The 21,762-nt window shown below is 42.1% G+C and overlaps 1 protein-coding gene across 2 annotated transcripts in view; it reads right to left on the bottom strand.

The window, feature by feature from the left end:
• LOC139474671 (transmembrane protein 135-like) overlaps positions 1 to 21,762 on the bottom strand; it is a 203,528-nt gene that overhangs the window by 144,326 nt on the left and 37,440 nt on the right. For both annotated transcript variants that reach the window (XM_071257768.1, XM_071257767.1), the window contains exon 5: positions 6,885 to 6,950. In XM_071257768.1, the coding sequence (XP_071113869.1) occupies positions 6,885 to 6,950 (66 nt within the window). The remainder of the gene's footprint in view (positions 1 to 6,884; positions 6,951 to 21,762) is intronic.

Here is a 21,762-nt window from a genome sequence, read left to right as displayed (position 1 = left end):
TCTGCATGACAGTTTACTAACCGGATTTTGATTTTGGTGCACGATTTTGATTGGACTATGCATAGACTCGTTAGTCCAGCCAAAATAGAACTCCATAATTCCTGCCTTGTTCGCCAAGTTTGGAAACTGGACTTTTATAGTCAGTTATCTCCCTTGCCATTGGGAAGATGTACTGACTGTGGGAAAGAGTACATCTGACCTGTGAAGATTCCGGGGTCTTCAGTAATCCATGCTTTTCATAAAAGGCGACTATGCTTGTCGTAAGAGGCGACTTAAGGGATCGGGTGTTCGCTGACTTGGTTGATGCATGTCATCATATCCAAATTGTGTTGATCAATGCTCATGACGTCAATCACTGTTTTGTCTAGTCCAGACTCGATTATTTACAGACCGCCGTCAATTGTCTGAGTGTGGCATTAAACAACAAACAAACAAACCAAAAAAGTACATCGGGGATCCTCCTGGATATAAACAAAATGAGTAGGGGTGATATCAGAGGAATGTCACAGTCAATGTTGAGAGATGGTCCTCCTCGTCACCAGACATAGACGTCAATATGGTAACATTAGTGGTCATGCTATTCCCGGATGTAAACAAAATCGGTAGGGTGATATCAGAAGTATTTCACAGTCAGCATAGCCTTGCTCCAAGGCTGTACTGCAAGAAAAGTCCATGGATGTGTAGTAATACTATTCTCCTCATAAGCAAGTCTAGATATGTGGACAGTGGGACTCGAGTCTCTTGTAGGGACAACTTGTTCTTATTATAATAAAACTAATATTTATTGCATTAGAGTCTTGTGCAAGTCTTTTGTCAGCAGTGTTATCACCACTGTGGACACATACAGGTGTCTATGGGTGCATATAATGCATACAACAAGTAAGGTTACTTAACACATAGCTTCTTTGTCTACTATGAACCCTATGACACAGTATCAGCTGAAGGCAATAGGGGTGGGTGAGTATGGTTTTACGCCGCTTTTAGCAATATTCCAGCAATATCACAGCGGGGCACACCAGAAATGGGCTTCACACATTGTACCCATGTCTGGAATCGAACCCGGGTCTTCGGCGTGACAAGAGAACGCTTTAACCACTAGGCTACCCGACCGCCCCTCTGAAGGCAACAGATCAGTGTAAATGTTTATCACTGACACTGGGTACATGGGATCCATGGTGCTCCCCAAACACAAACAGGTTGATCCAAAGAAATCTAAATTCATGAAGTGAGTAATTAGATAGTTAACAAATATATTAAAATGCAGATTGTTTACCAAAATAACTTTATTCATGAGTGTTATACATATTCCTCTACAGACATACATATTTATTTGGATAACCTCTACAAAAGATCCAGTCTTTTACCTAAAAAATAACATTTGTTTATTCTATTTATCAGGTTCATTTTTAAGTCTTTACAATGGGTTGGTTTCCTTCTCAGAATCTATCTTTATTTGAGTGAGTGAGTGAGTGAGTGAGTGAGTGAGTGACGTTTTTAACAGTATTCCAGTTATATCACGAGTGTCAGCTTAATGTAGGAGGAAAGCCCGAAGTGATGCTGGTCTCAGATGTTTACCACTTCGGTGAAACACACAGAAACATAATCAGGGCGAATCGGGATTCAAACCCACAATCATAGGTTTCCGGCATGCCCCAGGGACGCAACTCTGCACAGCGAATAGCGGCGCCTTAGACGACTGAGCACCCGAGCCCCCTCTTTATTTGAAACAACACAACATGAGAACAACACCACGTTGACATTTGAACTGACCATTTCAGTTGCTCCCATTACAATCTACATAATACTAAGTACCTAGTACTAGAGGAGACACTGCCGTAAGCACCACACTGAAATATCTGCAACACGATTTCAGCTGCCTATCAAAGTATGGCTAACAATAAAATACCACTACCAATTAGTGCCAACAGTTTCAGATTTTCTTGCCCCGGAGAATATTGAAGAGTAAGTACTTTTCTGTCAACCTATTGTCTAACTGAATATAAAAAACAAACACAAGTTAAATTTGTTTCAGGGACGAAGCAGTTGTGAGCTAATGTAGTTCAACGTCGATGAAACAAAAACTTTTGCGATAATAGTTACAAGGCAGTTATACACACCTTCTGCAGTGCGGTTTGTGTTAAAAAATCTATAACATACACAAGAAAATATTGACTGTCATGTAACGTTTTTGGTCTCAGCAATGGGTGTTCTTAAAGATCACTTACAGACAGGGCAAGAAGTTGGTCAGGAGTGAGTGAGTACAGTTTTACGCCGCTTTTGGCAATATTCCAGCAATATCACGGTGGGGGACACCAGAAATTGGCTTCACACATTGTACCCATGTCTGCAATCGAACCTGGGTCTTCGGCGTGACGAGCGAACGCTTTAACCACTAGGCTATGCGACCGTCCCCGTTGGTCAGGGTGCTTAATACGACAAATGCGGTATATTTAATATTGTCCTTATTGTCTATAGTAGGCATTGAACAATAGATATATATTACCAAGGTAATGAAATTTGCTTTGAGAATGTGTGAATGTTTTCATCTCTACTCATAAATACATCAAATACACAGACTCCACTAATCTAAAAAAATTGAACATTATTTTTTTCAGGTGCAACACATATTGCCAGGTACAACATATTTCAATAATTTAGAAAATGAATTATCTATAGAAAACAATTCTTGATAAAACATAGGCTTCTAAAAAAAATAAAATCAGTATGGAACAATAATATGATAAGTAAATGACTACCCTATTAAGTCAACGAATGATAATTATTATGGACATAATCAGTTAAGATGTGAAAACACCAATAGGCAAATCCACACTCATTTATGTACTGCAAAACAAAAATGGGCCATCCGATTCTCTCATATATCTACAGTTTATCAGGTGGTGCCTAACTTTTTTTCAGTAGTATATATCTCCATGTACTTGAGAGAAAGTCCACGTGTAAGCTACATCCGTTTGTGACCACATGATCTTGTTAATAGATTGCCATCCTGTCGTGAATGGAGACGTCCCTTCATTGTCAATGTTGGGAGACCGGTAAAACATCTTTAAGGCTTTTTTCAAGAGGAGATGATGATTGTGGCAAATGAGGCTTGTGGCCAGCTGATTAATTAGGCAGCCTAGCACACTCCAGCCACATCTGTACGGGAACCTGACATTTCCGTGATGAGTGAGCGCGTCATTACAACTTTATGAGGACAATATATTCCCAGTAATTAGCCGGCAAGACAACCCATCTGTGTGGTAATCACTATCCTTGCCATATTCCACAAATGTCAGGGTAATTAGCCGTTCTTCAGAACTTCCTCAAGTCTTGTATGTAAAGTTCAAATAAATGGGAATTTCAGAAGTATAAACTATTTATTTAATAAATTTGCAATCTAAAGAAAACCGTTTTTTTATATTTCTCTGCCATTCTCTTGTTTGGTAAATGTCAATTGGTCTGTTTATCTACTTCCACTACAAAAGTCAATTTCAAAATATCAAATGGAATACTGTGCATCAGTGGAACTAGAATCGTGTACCCCAGGCAAAAGTGTATCTCTCTCACAGACTCTTGGGCAATTTCCTATAATCATCTGCAAATGTTGACCAGTCTACATCGCAGGTACATCTCAATTTATCTGGCTCATTGGAAGTAAATCAAGAAGTATGCCAACAGCCAAATGAAACTTCATATTAAATTATAACCAAAAAAAATGACGATGAAGATGCCATTATTGCTACAATGATAATCAATTCAAGATTTTATGAGCACATTCTAGAGACGCAATTAGAATCACCTATAAAAAATTCTGCACAGTCAACAGTTTACATTTTCAGAGTTGTACAACTTTAACGCCACAAACAAAACAAACAGCACTGGATGAAGTGAGCTAAAAACTGACGTGGTTAAAACACTGATTTAGTGTTATTTACACTTTATATTATATTTTTGCTGCATTTCATACAAGAAGTACAAGATTTCTAATCAATATAGGAAAAACTCTATGGAGAGGATATTTCATGTGTCGAGTGAAATATCATGTTTCTCTCATCGAGTGACGGGTAGAAAGGAGACATTTTCATGAGTGGTGTAGCCATGAGTTCAGATATCTTCTTTCCTGTCACGAGATGAGAGAAACATAATATTTCACAAGACACATGGAATATCCTATTCATAATATACTTTTTGTGTAGCTGTCTTCCGGAAAATAAATCATTTCATTACAAATGTAAAACCTTGAAATGTAAATTCTCCCCACCTAACACCCAGGGACGTTTCACCACCCCTTGTAATTGCCACTTAAAAAGTAGTTCCCTGTTTATAAAATCTGAAAAAATATGAAGAAAAGTAAAAAAATGTATTGAGGGTCACGGAAATTCTTTATCAAACATTTGGATATTTTTAGATACAAAATCAACTTAAATAAATAATATTCTTGAAATCTATGAGTCAGCTGTTAGAAGCAAAAGAATACATGCTGGTCAAGTAACAAAATTGCCATTTTGCGAAACAGTCTCGATTGACAAGTTAAATGAGAAATTTACAGTTCATAATGAAACATTTTCAAGAGGATAATAACACGCCATAAATGACCATCAGCAACTATTCTGCCATGTCAATATGGAACTAAACTAAAAGAAAGACAACAGTTTGTGTACAGGATAGACATTTACGATAAAGGGAGACAATTTGCGGGGAGGTAACTCTTGTATGACAATAGTTCCGTCAAAGTGTTATGTTCACTGCAGTGAAATATCAAGTGTTGCTTTCACTTTTCTCAACATCGGAAAACTCAGCCTTTCACACTGAATTCTATAATAAATTATCATATCTGAAAAAAACAATAAGCAGAAAATGATATCTAAGGCTGATAACTAAGGCAGTGTTAGCTACAGGTACTAGTTCTATAGTCCTTGCCAAACTGCCCAAAACTTAAAGTATGGTAAGGACTAGTAGATATTTTCCAGTTTTAACGGTTTCATTACATGTTACGACAAGAACTAGTGGACTAAAACTGTTTGTTTCTCTAGTCATAGTATAAGAGTGAGTGAGGATGGTTTTAGCCGCATTTCGCAATATTCCAGCAATATCACGGTGGGGGACACCAGAAATGAGGCATAGTATAAGAGGATCCGGAATAGGATTTGTTAGATATCAAAAACATATATTGATTCAAGCCCCATACACAAGGAGCCCCTGTGAGATGCGAGATGCAAGACGCGAAAATCTAGACTTGTTTCATTTAGAGCTGCAGCACTTCAATAAGGTAGGGAAAATAATATGGTTAAGGGACTGTGACACAGGCTAGATGCTCAGACTAACATACAGTTAGATAATGGCTTTGATTAAATTGAATGGGGTACTCTATAGTAAAGGTGCTGAGGCTGCTTTCTTATACGGACAGCTTCACTCCGAGAGGGGCATCGCATCACGGAGACATCTGTATCACTTCATGTTCCCCGACACAGGTTCAGCTGCTCTAAATCAACACATCTTTCTTCAACCACAATTTTTGTAACAGTGACTTAATGGAAGATCATTTTTATAGATTACATCTTTGGAAGGGATTTTCTTAAGGCATTCCTGTAAATATCAGAAAAAATATGTGTCAACCAGATGATTCATATCCTGGGAAGATTCCAGCAAAAGTAACTGAAAAGTATTTATGAAATAGACGTACCATTTTGAAAAATAAACCAAATAATCCGGGTCAGTGAGATATGTTTTGTTGTTTTTTGTTTGTTTGTTGTTTAACGCCACACTCAGCAATATTACAGCTATATGACGGCGGTCTTTAAATAATCAAGTCCGGACCAGACAATCCAGTGATTGACATCATGAGCATCGATAAATGCAATTGGGATACGATGACACGCATCAATCAAGTCAGAGAGAGCCTGACCACCCAATACCGTTAGTTGCCTTTCATGGCAAGAATGGGTTGCTGAAGACCTATTCTACCCTGGATCTTCACGGGTCTGTGAGACATGTGAGGAAATGTTGTTAATATGGCAGGTACTAGGACTGGGACGGGTAACTCGGGTACTCGGGTCGGGTTGGTCCTGAGTAGGACCGGGATACCCACATAACTACCTGGACCCATGGTTAGTCACATTATATATTGCTTAATGACAAAAATTTACTATACATCAGCAGTTACACTACAAGTCACTAATGTTCCCATTTCTTTCTGATGATGCACACATTCCTTTTGACTTGTATATATTTGAGTACAGGTAAAGATTCAGTCAACTTCAGTGTACACATGATCTGATCGTTTGATAAATGTATCTAAATAGTTTTTGCCGCACTGCTGTAAACAAATCCCAATCTTAGGTTTCGTACCCAAGTCTTGTGATCTACAGCGGTTACCCGGGTAGGGTCGGTAATAGGGGGTCGGTTACTCGGTAGTTAATTTGGACTCGCCCTTGCCACAGCAAGTATATGTGATGTCCTGTTGTCATACAGACCCGAAACCAATATATCCAATACAGTAAGTCTATAATACACAACTCAAATTTGCTAAGAACCACACCTTTGACTAATGACCATTTTGGTCCTTAGCAAATGTTGAGTACTACAGTTGGCAAGTCTAGATTACTGCTTCTGAAAATGAAGTCTGTGGGCTCTTTTTTATTCTTATTTTAAAACATAATTTAACAACTGTTCTGTAACAAATTTTCATTTCAGAGACTAGATGTAAGTCTAGATATCATGTTCCAAGGCATGTTTGTGACATAAATATGTCCTCCAAATAAGTGAGTGAGTGAATGTCGTTCCTCTCCAATGTACCTGCAAACACTGATGATTTCTTCAATTTTGTGTTTTATTAATTTTTTTCTTTAATTGAAATCCACTTGTGGAAGCCCCGCAACACCTACCTCTCCATGTACGACTGGCTTGATGAGGCCCCTGAATTTGGCCATTCTGTACGCTGTCTCCAGTGCCTGAAACACAACACAAACAAGGGTTACCTCCCTTTGACAATCTGAAACCATGGGCGGGTGGTTGGTCGGAGTAGTGCAAGTCAAGGGAACAGTGGCAGTACAGACTACCAGGCTCCGTCAGACGCCTGATAACAGGGGCGGCAAGACATACTGTCAATCTCCCAGGCTAAAACCTCCAACTTGTGCTACTCCTCGCTGGCAGCATCTTAACAATGAAAGCCCCAAGAACAAGTTGCCGTCGTCTCCCCTCTACTTGAATCCTCACTCCTTCAACCCAGTGGGATCATTTCTCCATCAATCAATTACTAAAATGCAAAGATCTTGTTCGGGCTCTGCTGTGTTATAAGTAGAAATTATTTACCATGTGATTATGACTTCATTTCGTTATACTGTATGTTGCATGCCATTAGGTATTCTGCATTAACATAAACAGCGCTATGGAGGGAGGCAGTCAAATCTTGCATATTTCTGCTTGGTGTCTGATGGGAAAAGTTATATTTAAACTCATGATACAAGAGCAATAAAAGAAGCATTAATGGTTTCTGAGAACATTATCAGACATGTCATCATAAATCTGGCGGTGTGGGATGGGACGAAGATGAATATGACAGGGAGGGGCGAGGGACGTCATGAAGCAACTCATCCTGCACCGTCCTGTCACATCTGGCACTGCCGTGAACACACCAGATACAGCCAGGCAGTCTACCAACACCCTGTCTCCTGTCACACGGTCTGTCAGCCAGATACAGTCAGATACAGGAAAATACAGCATATAGCTGAAGCCTTATACAGGAAATATAGCATATAACTAGTCCCTTATACAGGAAATATAGCATGTACCTGGTGCCTTATACAGGAAATATAACTGGAGCCTTATACAGGAAATATAGCATATAGCTGAAGCCTTATAAAGGAAATATATGACATAGCCAGAGCCTTATGCAGGAAATATAGCATATAGATGGAGTCAGATATAGGGAAATATTGCACACAGCTGGAGACTGATACAGGGAAATATAGCATATAGATGGAGTTCGATATAGGGAAGTATAGTATATACCTGGAGTCCGATATAGGGAAATATATCACACAGCTGGAGAGTGATACAAGGAAATATAGTACATGGCTGTAGAGTGATACAGGGAAATATAGTACATGGCTGGAGAGTGATACAGGGAAATATAGTACATGGCTGTAGAGTGATACAGGGAAATATAGTACATGGCTGTAGAGTGATACAGGGAAATATAGTACATGGCTGGAGAGTGATACAGGGAAATATAGTACATGGCTGGAGTGTGATACAGGGAAATATAGTACATGGCTGGAGAGTGATACAGGGAAATATAGTACATGGCTGGAGAGTGATACAGGGAAATATAGTACATGGCTGTAGAGTGATACAGGGAAATATAGTACATGGCTGTAGAGTGATACACAGACATAGAGTGAGCTACAAAGACAGCTCTGATCCCTTGGGTTGGTCTGCCTCCAACATTACTCCCGTTGTTTATGGCCTGTTCATGGCACCTCACACTTATAACTGCATGGCACAGAACATTACATTTCATATTGGGTGAAGATCACCTGTTGTGATGATTTTACCATAGCACTGGCACACACACACACACACACACACACACACACACACACACACACACACAGAAAGTGGAGGATTATTATTTTCCTCTGAACATGAAAACTTTGCATGTCTCGTGATTTCATAAATCAACAAAAAAGGTTTTATTTTTCTTCTTGAATTACTAAATTCCTGTGCAACATGAGGGTTCTGGCAAATTGGATATTGAAACAGTTTAAAAAAAACTTCATCAACAAAGAAATCTAACACTTAAACAAAACAAATGAAACGGTTCAATTATGACACAAAAAAACAGAGAGTGAGTTTGGTTTTACTCCGCTTTTAGCAATATTCCAGTAATATCATGGCAGGGGAGCTCCAGAAATGAGCTTCACACATTGAACCCACTCGGGGAATTGAACCCGGTTCTTCGGCGTGACGAGCAAAAGATTTACCCACGAGGCTACACCATCAGTGAGTGAGTGAGTGAGTGAGTGAGTGAATTCCTGCTGCTGTCGGCAACATCACAGCTTGCAAAACAAGAGGGACAGTGTGTAATGTTTGTTTGTTGTTTAACGCAACACTCGGCAATATTCCAGCTATATGACAGCAGTCTGTAAATAATCAAGTCTGGACCAGGCAATCCAGTGATTGACATCATGAACATCGATGCATCACCTGATTCCTTAGTTGCCACTTGCGACAAGCATGGGTTGCTGAAGGCCTATTCTACCTCAGTGTGTAATGAGTGGAAAGAGGGAGGTGATTGTCTCATAATATTCAAGCAACATCACAGGGGCTCTCATTATGTCCTAGTGAGTAATGTCTTGTGCCACGTTTAGCAATATTCCAGCAACATGATGCAGCGGGCACTTCGTGTTTATTAGAGCCTCTGCCAGGCAAACCAGTGGATGATAGCATGAGGAACAATCCAAAACACTAGAGCACAATGTCAAACTAAAAAGAAACTAATTTTAACATTAAGCTGACACGCTGTGATATAACTGGAATACTGTTAAAAGCGGCGTTAAACCCAACTTACTTGCTCACTCACTCTTAATTATTCATATTTAGCAGCCATGTAGAACATCTGATAGATGCTGGGTTGATGGAATTGGTTGTTTAGTATGTTTCACACTTCTACCCATGATGCTAGAGTGCCTGGACCCCACTGGTGTCAAGAGAAAACTTCCTCTAACAGCAGGAATGATGTCATCATCATTTGCATAATGCTTGCCAGGCAGTTCTTACTTCAAGTTTGGGAAGAGGTGGAACTCTCACAGTGCCAAGTCTGGTGAATACTGCGGATGTTTAATGACTTCAGGGGGCGGTCAGTAGCCTAGTGGTTAAAGCGTTGCTCGTCACGCAGAAGATCCGGGTTTGATTCCCGACATGGGTAAAACGTGTGAAGCCCATTTCTGGTGTCCCCCGGTGTTATATTGCTGGAATATTGCTAAAAGTGGCGTAAAACCATACTCTTTCTCAATGACTTTAAAACGACAGTCTTACATTACAGCCATGTGCCAAGGGACTTGAGCACAGGTGCATTGTCCTTGTGAAACAACACACCAACCGTGAGTTTTCCATGACATACAGTCTTGATATTCTCATGCAGCTGCCTAAGCAGATTAGCATAATATTGGCCATTAATGGTCCGACTATTCGGGAGGTAGTCCAGCATTAGGATTCGTTCACCATCACCTGGAACAGACTTTGCACACTTCTTCGGAGATTTCATGTGTTTTCACCTACTCTTGTTTCATCTCTGGTTGTTAGTGGTGAACCCAAGACTCATCCACGGTTACAAACCGCTCAACAAAATCGGCTGGATCTGCTTCCAAATGACGTAAATTGTCCCCAGAGATGATGATGAGGGGTCAGGAAGCCTGTGAAGCCATGTCCAGATCATTCCTCAGGACGTTCTCAACTCTCATGAGAGACGCCTACTGTATTGGCTGCTGGAACCTTCGGCATGTCCAGATCATTCCTCAGGACGTTCTCAACTCTCATGAGAGACGCCTACTGTATTGGCTGCTGGAACCTTCGGCATGTCCAGATCATTCCTCAGGCCATTCTCAACACTCATGAGTGAGTGAGTGAGTATGGTTTTACGCCGCTTTTAGAAAAATATTCAAGCAATATCACGGCGGGGGACACCAGAAATGGGCTTCACACATTGTACCCATGTCGGGAATCGAACCCGGGTCTTCGGCGTGACAAACGAACGCTTTAACCACTAGGCTACCCGACCGCCCCTCAACACTCATGGGAGACACATACTGTATTGGCTACTGGAACCTTCGGCATGTCCAGATCATTCCTCAGGACGTTCTCAACTCTCATGAGAGACGCCTACTGTATTGGCTGCTGGAACCTTCGGCATGTCCAGATCATTCCTCAGGACGTTCTCAACTCTCATGAGAGATGCCTACTTTATTGGCTACTGGAACCTTCGGCATGTCCAGATCATTCCTCAGGTCGTTCTCAACTCTCATGAGAGACGCCTACTGTATTGGCTGCTGGAACCTTCGGCATGTCCAGATCATTCCTTAGGACGTTCTCAACTCTCATGAGAGATGCCTACTGTATTGGCTACTGGAACCTTCGGCATGTCCAGATCATTCCTCAGGTCGTTCTCAACTCTCATGAGAGACGCCTACTGTATTGGCTGCTGGAACCTTCGGCATGTCCAGATCATTCCTCAGGACGTTCTCAACTCTCATGAGAGATGCCTACTGTATTGGCTACTGGAACCTTCGGCATGTCCAGATCATTCCTCAGGATGTTCTCAACTCTCATGAGAGACACCTACTGTATTGGCTACTGGAATCTTCAGCATGTCCAGATCATTCCTCAGGACGTTCTCAACTCTCATGAAGGTCTTCCTGATCATCTTCCAAGTCCTCTCTTCCCTCTGGAACTCCACTGCCCACCTCCTAACATTGGCAAAGGAAGGAGCATCACCCGCCCTAAAGTTGATGATGGAGTTAGCCCTTTCATTTAGGAGATATCTGGTGACAGTGTGGTAGCCAATTTTGTTCCTTTTCCTCAACAGAGAATACCTAGTCACCTTGGTGCCTACAGAAAGATTCAGCCTGGTTGTGTATTTGTTTCAAATCCAGCCTGTATTAAGCATGGATAGTATTGTAATTAATACATGCAAACTGTTAGTAAGGGTCAGAACTATGAAATCTTTGATCTTGGTCCATGATCCCAATTTGCCCCAATTATGTCTCTAGGTTTGTCAGAACAATACCTGTGCTTGTGGGTTTCACCAAACTGGTAAATGTAAACATCGGAGACCTGCATCACTTCAGGCTTTCCTCCAACATTAAGATGACACGCTGTGATATAACTGGAATATTGAACACCCCATTTGATCACCAACATCCAACACTCCATTTGACCACCCACTTCAACACTCCATTTGATCACCCACTTCCAACACTCCATTTGACCACCCACTTCCAACACCTCATTTGATCACCCACTTCCAACACTCCATTTGATCACCCACTTCCAACACCCCATTTGATCACCCACTTCAAACACTCCATTTGATCACCCACTTCCAACACCCAATTTGACCACCCACTTCCAACACCCCATTTGATCACCCACTTCAAACACCCCATTTGATCACCCACTTCAAACACCCCATTTGATCACCCACTTCCAACACCCAATTTGATCACCCACTTCAACCATCCCCCATTTGATCACCCACTTCCAACACCCCATTTGATCACCCACTTCAAACACCCCATTTGATCACCCACTTCCAACACCCAATTTGATCACCCACTTCCAACAACCCTTTTGATCACCCACTTCCAACACCCAATTTGACCACCCACTTCCAACACCCCATTTGACCACCCACTTCCAACATCCAATTTGATCACCCACTTCCAACACCCAATTTGATCACCCACTTCCAACACCCTACGACCACCCACTTCCAACAACCCTTTTGATCACCCACTTCCAACACCCAATTTGACCACCCACTTCCAACACCCAATTTGACCACCCACTTCCAACACCCAATTTGACCTCTCACCTTAAAAACTTTGATACCCCTGTGTGAACTCAGGGTCAGAAGAGGTCCCCAGGACATCATGCTTGTCACAAGGGTCAACTAAATAGCTGCTCCAGCTATGTGGCCTGGGTGATGGCATTGATTCTTACTCGTGCTTTTAGTCACTGGTTTGTCTGACACAGCCTCAGTTATCTACAGGCCATCATATTGCTCTGATATTGCGGACTATGGTGTTTAACAACATTCACAAACTTTGCATCCTCAGTTATCCAGTGTATCATATCTCATATCTCTATAATACCTCGCACCCAATTGCCCCTGGTTACTTCGGAGCCCGACTTGAATGGCACAACACTACATTAGTCATCCAATCAAATTACTCTCACAAGCAAGAGAAATTCTGTGCTAAATTAGAGATAGGAGATATGAAGATGGTGATGTCACCGCCAGAACAACACTGTGGAGGTTAATGAGTCAAGGATATATATATAATAACAGTATACAGACACAATACACTGGCTAATGCCAACTTGATCACCCATTCACATTCTGCTTCCTAGATTTGGCAAAGCCCATCTACATGTAACCAATATAACACTTTCACTCTGCAGAATATGCATGAAGAGGAATTTAATATTATATATACTACTCAAAAGAAGTCAAAGAACACCTGATTTTTTCATATGACTATAGTTAATCTGTTATGATATGTCAGATTAAGTCCAGGCATATGAAAAAATAAAATATTCTTTAAAGTAGTATACATTGTTCATTTTGATTGATTTTCATAACCAATGTAAATTGAACACATGCATTGTTTTATTTGTATAACAGTGTGCCTGGTGGCTACTGGACATTGAGATCAGGTATGTGTGTGAGTGTATGTGGCAAGACGGCGACAATCTGAGAGGTTGGTCTGTCTGGCCTGAGCGAGACGGCGAGGGACAACGCAGCAAGCTTCACGCAAACACACAGCCATTTACTGAGTATTCACAGCGCTATGATTAAGGCTTACACTTGGCAAAGCTGAGTGTTCAGGTTTACCTTAGAGACAATTGAAAGAACAAATTCCTCAACACCTTTGGCCATTGTTGAAATTCTGCTGGTGGACTTTCCCTATTTGCTGAAGATAAACTGGAGAGTTGAAGGTCAGGTTAGGGCTTGACAATTACCTGCCACAACCAACTTGCCATTCTGATGATGGGGTCTTCCACTCTCAAGGATAACATCACAGTATGGAAAGTCTCATCAGACCAGAGACTGCAATACATGTGACTTCACCAGATTGACCAAGCTCATCAGACCAGAGTGAGTGAGTGAGTTTGGTTTTACGCCGCTTTTAGCAATATTCCAGCAATATCACGGCGGGGGACACCAGAAATGGGCTTCACACATTGTACCCATGTCGGGAATCGAACCCGGGTCTTCGGCGTGACGAGCGAACGCTTTAACCACTAGGCTACCTCATCAGACCAGAGACTGCTGCAACTTCACCAGATTGTCCAGTCTCATCAGACCAAAGACGGCAGTTCATGTGACTTCACCAGATTGTCCAGTCTCATCAGACCAGAGACGGCAGTACATGTGACTTCACCAGACTGACCAGTCTCATCAGACCAGAGACGGCAGTACATGTGACTTCACCAGACTGACCAGTCTCATCAGACCAGAGACTGCAGTACATGTGACTTCACCAGATTGTCCAGTCTCATCAGACCAGAGATTGCAGTACATGTGACTTCACCAGATTGTCCAGTCTCATCTACCAGAGACGGCAGTACATGTGACTTCACCAGATTGTCCAGTCTCATCAGACCAAAGACTGCAGTACATGTGACTTCACCAGATTGTCCAGTCTCATCAGACCAGAGACTGCAGTACATGTGACTTCACCAGATTGTCCAGTCTCATCTACCAGAGACTGCAGTACATGTGACTTCACCAGATTGTCCAGTCTCATCTACAAGAGACTGCGGTACATGTGACTTCACCAGATTGTCCAGTCTCATCTACCAGAGACTGCAGTACATGTGACTTCACCAGATTGTCCAGTCTCATCAGACCAGAGACTGCTGCGACTTCACCAGACTGTCCAGTCTCATCAGACCAAAGACGGCAGTACATGTGACTTCACCAGATTGTCCAGTCTCATCAGACCAGAGACTGCAGTACATGTGACTTCACCAGATTGTCCAGTCTCATCAGACCAGAGACTGCTGCGACTTCACCGGATTGACCAGTCTCATCAGACCAGAGACTGCAGAACATGTGACTTCACCGGATTGACCAGCCTCATCAGACCAGAGACGGCTGTACATGTGACTTCACCAGATTGTCCAGTCTCATCAGACCAGAGACTGCAGTACATGTGACATCACCAGATTGTCCAGTCTCATCAGACCAGAGACTGCAGTACATGTGACTTCACCAGATTGTCCAGTCTCATCAGACCAGAGACTGCAGTACATGTGACTTCACCAGATTGTCCAGTCTCATCAGACCAGAGACTGCTGCGACTTCACCGGATTGACCAGTCTCATCAGACCAGAGACTGCAGAACATGTGACTTCACCGGATTGACCAGTCTCATCAGACCAGAGACGGCAGTACATGTGACTTCAACAGATTGTCCAGTCTCATCAGACCAGAGACTGCAGTACATGTGACTTCACCAGACTGACCAGTCTCATCAGACCAGAGACTGCAATACATGTGACTTCACCTGATTGTCCACCAGATGTGATGCACCAAGCTGTGACACCATCGTTTTACTGCAACATTTTATCGCAAAGCTATTTCATCATCAGAACCACCTGGTTTTAACACAAAGTCTGTCACATCATCAGTATCACTTGCTGGGATGTCAAGGTCAACAACATCACCAGCTGGTGTGAACCTTTGCAGTCAATGATATGAAGTGTGTTGTAAAAACCAGTGTTGTTTTTAAAAACACTGAATACCATGAAAGCTCAAGCCTTGTCATCGCAATGGCTTTCTACCATTCTACTATGTATGACCTGGTATGATGAAATAGCCCAAGGCATTGAAACTATTGCATCATATCACCCAGGCTGCTGAGTGATATGAGTGAGTGAGTTGGGTTTAACGCCGCTTTTAACAGTATTCCAGTTATATCGCAGCATGTCAGCTAAATGTGGGAGGAAAGCCTGAAATGATGCAGGTCTCAAGACATTTACCACTTCAGCGAAACCCACGAGAATTGGTATGGTGCTGACAAAACTAGAAACATAATCGGGGCAAACCGGGATTCACAATCATAGGTTTCTGGCGTGCCCAAGGGACGGAACTCTGCACAGTGAATCGCGGTGCCTTAGACAACTGGGCCTCCCGTGCCCCCTTGAGTGATATGAATATATATCCCTAGGATGCAATGTAACAGCCACAACTCAGCCTTACACTGCACAATGGTGTCATAATACTACAAACGAAATTCTTTGTTTTCTGAGATGATTTTCTTATTTATAATAAACAAGAAATAATATTTTAATAAATTATTCAAATATTAATCTTCTAACAGAAAAATATTAAAATTATGGAACTGTTTCTGGAGCCATCTTGCTTTTAAATCACCCAGGGAAAGGTTTCATTTCATAATTAACTAACATGAGGAATTAAAGGAGCTAAAATGAGTGAAAAAATTATAGTTCTGCCCAAGGTTTAACCATGACCTACAAAACTAGGGGTCCAGTAGACATCCAATAATAAGTTTCAAGGGTCTCTGAAGGAAATATGGGGTCCTGTAAAGTAATCAAATGGTGTAGTGTACTGTACTGTAAGAATTGATATATATAATTACAACACCTTTCTATCACAATCAATATTATCATGCATTCCAAAGGATGCAATATTGTTATTTTTCTGTGTCCATTCTATACTTTGGAGCGTACTTGATGCGCACGTCTGCATCACCTAAAACCCTGTCTGTCATATGACCTCTTTTGATAACTTTCATAACATTTTCTCAAATTTATACTACCAAAATGTAACAAAAATATATTCTCAAGGTATGTTCTCAGCTTCATAATTAATTTTGGGCTAAAGAAGGCAAAAATTAAAGTATCTACAGGGCATGAACTGTTGAAAGATACAGCAATCCTATTATGCAGCTAACTGTGTGTCGGGGCCTGAGCACAGCCTTGCTCCAAGGCTGTACTGAAAGAAAAGTCCTTGGATGCATAGTAATTCTATCCTGCTTAAAGGCAAGTCTAGATATGTGGACAGTACACTCCAGTCTCTTATAGGAACAACTTGTTATTATTTACGGAGTCTAGAAATAATGATTTAAACTTATAAATATTGCCTTATAGACACGTGCAAGTCTAGCCTGAGCATTACGCCACATTCTGACTACAATCAGTCTGTCGTGAAGCCTGATGCAAGATCAACAGCAGCAGGAGGTGGGGAGGTCTAGCAGATCACTCCCACAGTACAAAGTGCACATTCTTCAATCGGTGGCACTCACGGAGCAGATTATGATCGTTTAACTTTGATGTCTGACAGCCTTCTCCTTCTTCTGTCTATAATATATGCACGCTCATTCCCACATCTTGAGTGAAGTTGACAGCTTGCCGCCTGTAGTCCCAGAAAACCCTTGTATACTCCGTACCCTCAAAATCCGAGACCACATTCGTGATTGTGTTCTCAGTGTTTGTCTCCCAGTGTTCTGATAAACTTCCTCTCAGAATGATTATCCAACTTCTAATCCCCCAAATTTCATTCTGGAAAGGCTGTTGAGGTAATGAGAATGGATTAGGACTTGATGTTTCAGATTCAGCGTGCTGTCACACACCTTCTTCCTCTGACTGCAAGAACTGACCAATTATGATCAATATTGAAAACATGAAAGAGTTCTCTTCTCTTCTGTAACCAGTACAGGCTGCGATCGACTCCTACCCTGGTGACTCTGCTCCTGGCTCATCAGTGGGAACAGGCCAATCATCAGCATGTATTCAATACAAAGCCTATGCAATCTCACAAAGAATCGAAATAAATAATCCCCCTGAACTTCACATAAGAACCTTCAAAATTAAAATCTATTTTCCATATAAACAAGCAGTGTGCTTGTCCATACTTTTCACAAAAGCAAATTATTATTTCCGAAAGTTTGCCTGTGACTGACCTTACAAAGTCAAGTATTACCAAATTATACACAGACACTAACAAATCGGATGTGTCTTTGTAATTTCCAAGTATGATCAGATTTTAATTTGAAATTAGGATGTAATTCAGCTACTTAGCCCAGCGCTGGCAGAATAACAAAGTAGGGTCTTTGTCGAGGTGAGAAGGATAATCCGGCCTGCCATTGATCAGGTCCGGCAATACCGATCTCCCCACCACATCTGACAGTGTGTCAGTACCTGGCGACCTCTGGAGACAACAGCTGGAACAAAGTACAACAGAACCACCACAATCCCGTCACACTGGGCTACAAACACTAGGAATTTCACCCTGGAAAGAACTGCGTACACTACAAAAGCATTACTGAAGTTGCTACAACTGAAGGGCAGATAACTCCACAAAATGTTAGTGATGGTAATACAAGAGGTGAGGTGAAATGGGGTTTAACGTCACGTCCAAGGTTATTGCACTTCTATAGCAACATGCATACACATGTGTGTGTGGCTACTTGTACTAGTTTGGACTGATACCAATTTATAGTGCAAGACTACTGAAATACCATGCTGCAGTTTAACATGAATACCCCACTCAGATACAGTATACTGACTCCGAGCTGACCGATCCTTGTTTTAGCCTCTTAATACTGAACGCCAGACAGGGTAACAGCGAGTACCATCTCTTAACGTCTTTAGGTAGGACATGGCTGGGGATCGAACCCCGGACCTTCCACCCTCGGTCCGTAAATACTAGAGAGTTCCACTGGCATATAATGACACAAGCTGTGAAAGTACCCAACAGCTGTTACCCAACTTTCCCCCTCTTCTCCTTGTCCTCCCAACACAATATAAGATAATCTCATCCATATGAATGCGGCGATCTCTCAAAAAGCTATTCATGGTTGACAATAGTGGGACAACTGGTGACCAAGAAATGAAACCATGGCTGATATTAGTGGCATAATTGAATCAGTCTGTCACCTGGCATACACTGTTTGTATAGGATTAGTTGATTGAGTCAGATGTACATTAAAAATGTTCAATATATACGCACTTCTCTGAACCATGTTTCATGACAAACTAGAAGTCTTTCCTCAAAGACCCGAACATCAGAAGATACACCCATGCACTTCCAGGCTGAAATAAGTACGTCCGAACCTTGAGCTTAAGACAACTACAATTATGACCCTTTCTTGGAACTCTCTTAAAGGAATGAGTGAGTAAGTGAGTTGGGCCTAATGCCGCTTTCAAAAGTATTCCAGTCATATCACAGCGTGTCAGCTTAATGTGGAAGGAAAGCCCGAAGTGATACAGGCATCAGATGTTTACCACTTCGGTGAAACCCACGAGCACAGGTATGGTGCTGACAAACCTAGAAACATAATCGGTGTGAACCGGGATTCGAACCCACTATCATAGGTTTCTGGCGTGCCCAAGGGACGCAACTCTGCACACTTAATCGCAGCACCTTAGACGACTGGGCCACCCATGCCCCCCTTAAAGGAATTAAGTTGGAGGATTCCTTTAGAGATTTAGAGTGATATTCATCACATATTAAGTATAGTATTAGCTGTGTATGGTTACAAACTACATGAACCTTATGTTCCAGTGATAATCCTGATGATTTTGCAATTCTAACCAAACAACTACTATTCATACATTGAAATTCATCTGGATTTTCAAATTGCAAGCTTTTTTATACATGGAATATTCTAATTACAGCAATAATTGATTGCATCGTGTCTATTACAGTACCAGGCTCACCTGTCTGTTTCTGATCTACCTGAGCTCAGGTGTGTTCCCAGATCAGGTAAATGTGCATTGCTCACTATCATGATGAAGAAATGTTTGTATGAACACCATTTCAAAAGTATATATCTTAGCCTTGCGATCTCATTGTTCCACAAAAAGCTCAACGTCAATTTCACAGCTGCTAGCATGTGTTTCAGGTCTGAAAGCAACACCTTGTTTATTTCAGAATTTTCAAAATGCATTACATTATCTTTCATCACAAACCACTTTGTCTTTGTTTTCAAATCTGATATGTGATAATAAGTGTACGCACAAGGAAACACACAAGCTTGCTTCTTGATCAGTGAATTACATGACAGCCCCTAGGACCAGTCTCCAGCTGTAGGCTTGCAGGCAGCTCACCTAGCCATAAACCCTCACTTATGAGGGTTCATCTCAGCTGGCCGTGTTGTTAATGTGAGTTTCCCCACCTGGCCACTGTGTTTGGGTATTATACATACTGACAGCTTTATCTACATCCTCCATGTGTCAGCAGGTTTTCCCTGCAGGATATACATGTCACATCTCCCATTCAGATGAGTGAGGTGCAAAAACTGCACATTCTTCAAGTAATGGCTCCTTCAGGTTTGAATAGCTTCACTGTAATCAGTGCAGTATAAATAGCAACAGACATAATAATGACAAGTCTATTAAATACAGATGGCAGACTCACTTTATGAAACATGCTTAAAGCGACTTATTGTACCGGTTCTAAATATTTTGAAACTTCACCCACATATACTGCCCATACCCACAACTAAACCTACCCCACCCCAACTAAACCTACCCTACCCCACCCCAAGTAAACCTACCCCACCCCAACTAAACCTACCCTACCCCACCCTGACTAAACCTACAACACCCAAACTAAACCTACCACACCCAAACTAAACCTACCCAAACTGATCTAAACCTACCCCACCCCACCCCAACTAAACCTACCACATCCCAACTAAACCTACCCTACCCCACCCCTACTAAACCTACCACACCCATACTAAACCTACCACACCCAAACTAAACCTACCCTACCCCACCCCTACTAAACCTACCCCAACACAACTAAACCTACCCTACCCCACCCTGACTAAACCTACAACACCCAAACTAAACCAACCACACCCAAACTAAACCTACCCAAACTGATCTAAACCTACCCCACCCCACCCCAACTAAACCTACCACATCCCAACTAAACCTACCCTACCCCACCCCTACTAAACCTACCACACCCATACTAAACCTACCACACCCAAACTAAACCTACCCTACCCCACCCCTACTAAACCTACCCCAACACAACTAAACCTACCCTACCCCACCCTGACTAAACCTACAACACCCAAACTAAACCTACCACACCCAAACTAAACCTACCCAAACTGATCTAAACCTACCCCACCCCAACTAAACCTACCACATCCCAACTAAACCTACCCTACCCCACCCCTACTAAACCTACCACACCCCTACTAAACCTACCACACCCAAACTAAACCTACCCTACCCCACCCCTACTAAACCTACCGCACCCAAACTAAACATACCACACCCAAACTAAACCTACCCTACCCCACCCCTACTAAACCTACCACACCCAAACTAAACCTTCCCAAACTGAACTAAACCTACCCACCAAAACTAAACCTACTCAAACTGAATTTAACCAACCCCACCCAAACCACACCTACCCAAACTGAACTAAACACTCCCCACCCAAACTCTATTGTCCATACCCATCTGAACAAAACCTACCCCACCTGTACTAAACCTACCCCACCTGATCTAAACCTACCCCACCGAATCTAAACCTACCCCACCTGTACTAAACCTACCCCACCAAATCTAAACCTACCCCACCTGATCTAAACCTACCCCACCTGAACTAAACCTATCCCACCTGATCTAAACCTACCCCACCTGTATTAAACCTACCCCACCTCATCTTAACCTACCCCACCTGATCTAAACCTACCCCACCTGATCTAAACCTACCCCACCGAATCTAAACCTACCACACCTGTACTGCCCATACCAATGTACCCCACCTGAACTAAACCTACCCCACCTGTACTAAACCTACCCCACCTGATCTAAACCTACCCCACCGAATCTAAACCTACCCCACCTGTATTAAACCTACCCCACCTGATCTAAACCTACCCCACCTGATCTAAACCTACCCCACCGAATCTAAACCTACCCCACCTGTACTGCCCATACCAATGTACCCCACCTGAACTAAACCTACCCTACCTGTACTAA

Source organism: Haliotis cracherodii, unplaced genomic scaffold (assembly GCF_022045235.1).
Source record: "Haliotis cracherodii isolate W230 unplaced genomic scaffold, xgHalCrac1.p SCAF_3, whole genome shotgun sequence".
Classification (NCBI taxonomy): Eukaryota; Metazoa; Mollusca; class Gastropoda; order Lepetellida; family Haliotidae; genus Haliotis; species Haliotis cracherodii.
Note: the sequence above shows the minus strand (reverse complement) of the source record. Positions and strands in the feature narration are given on the sequence as shown.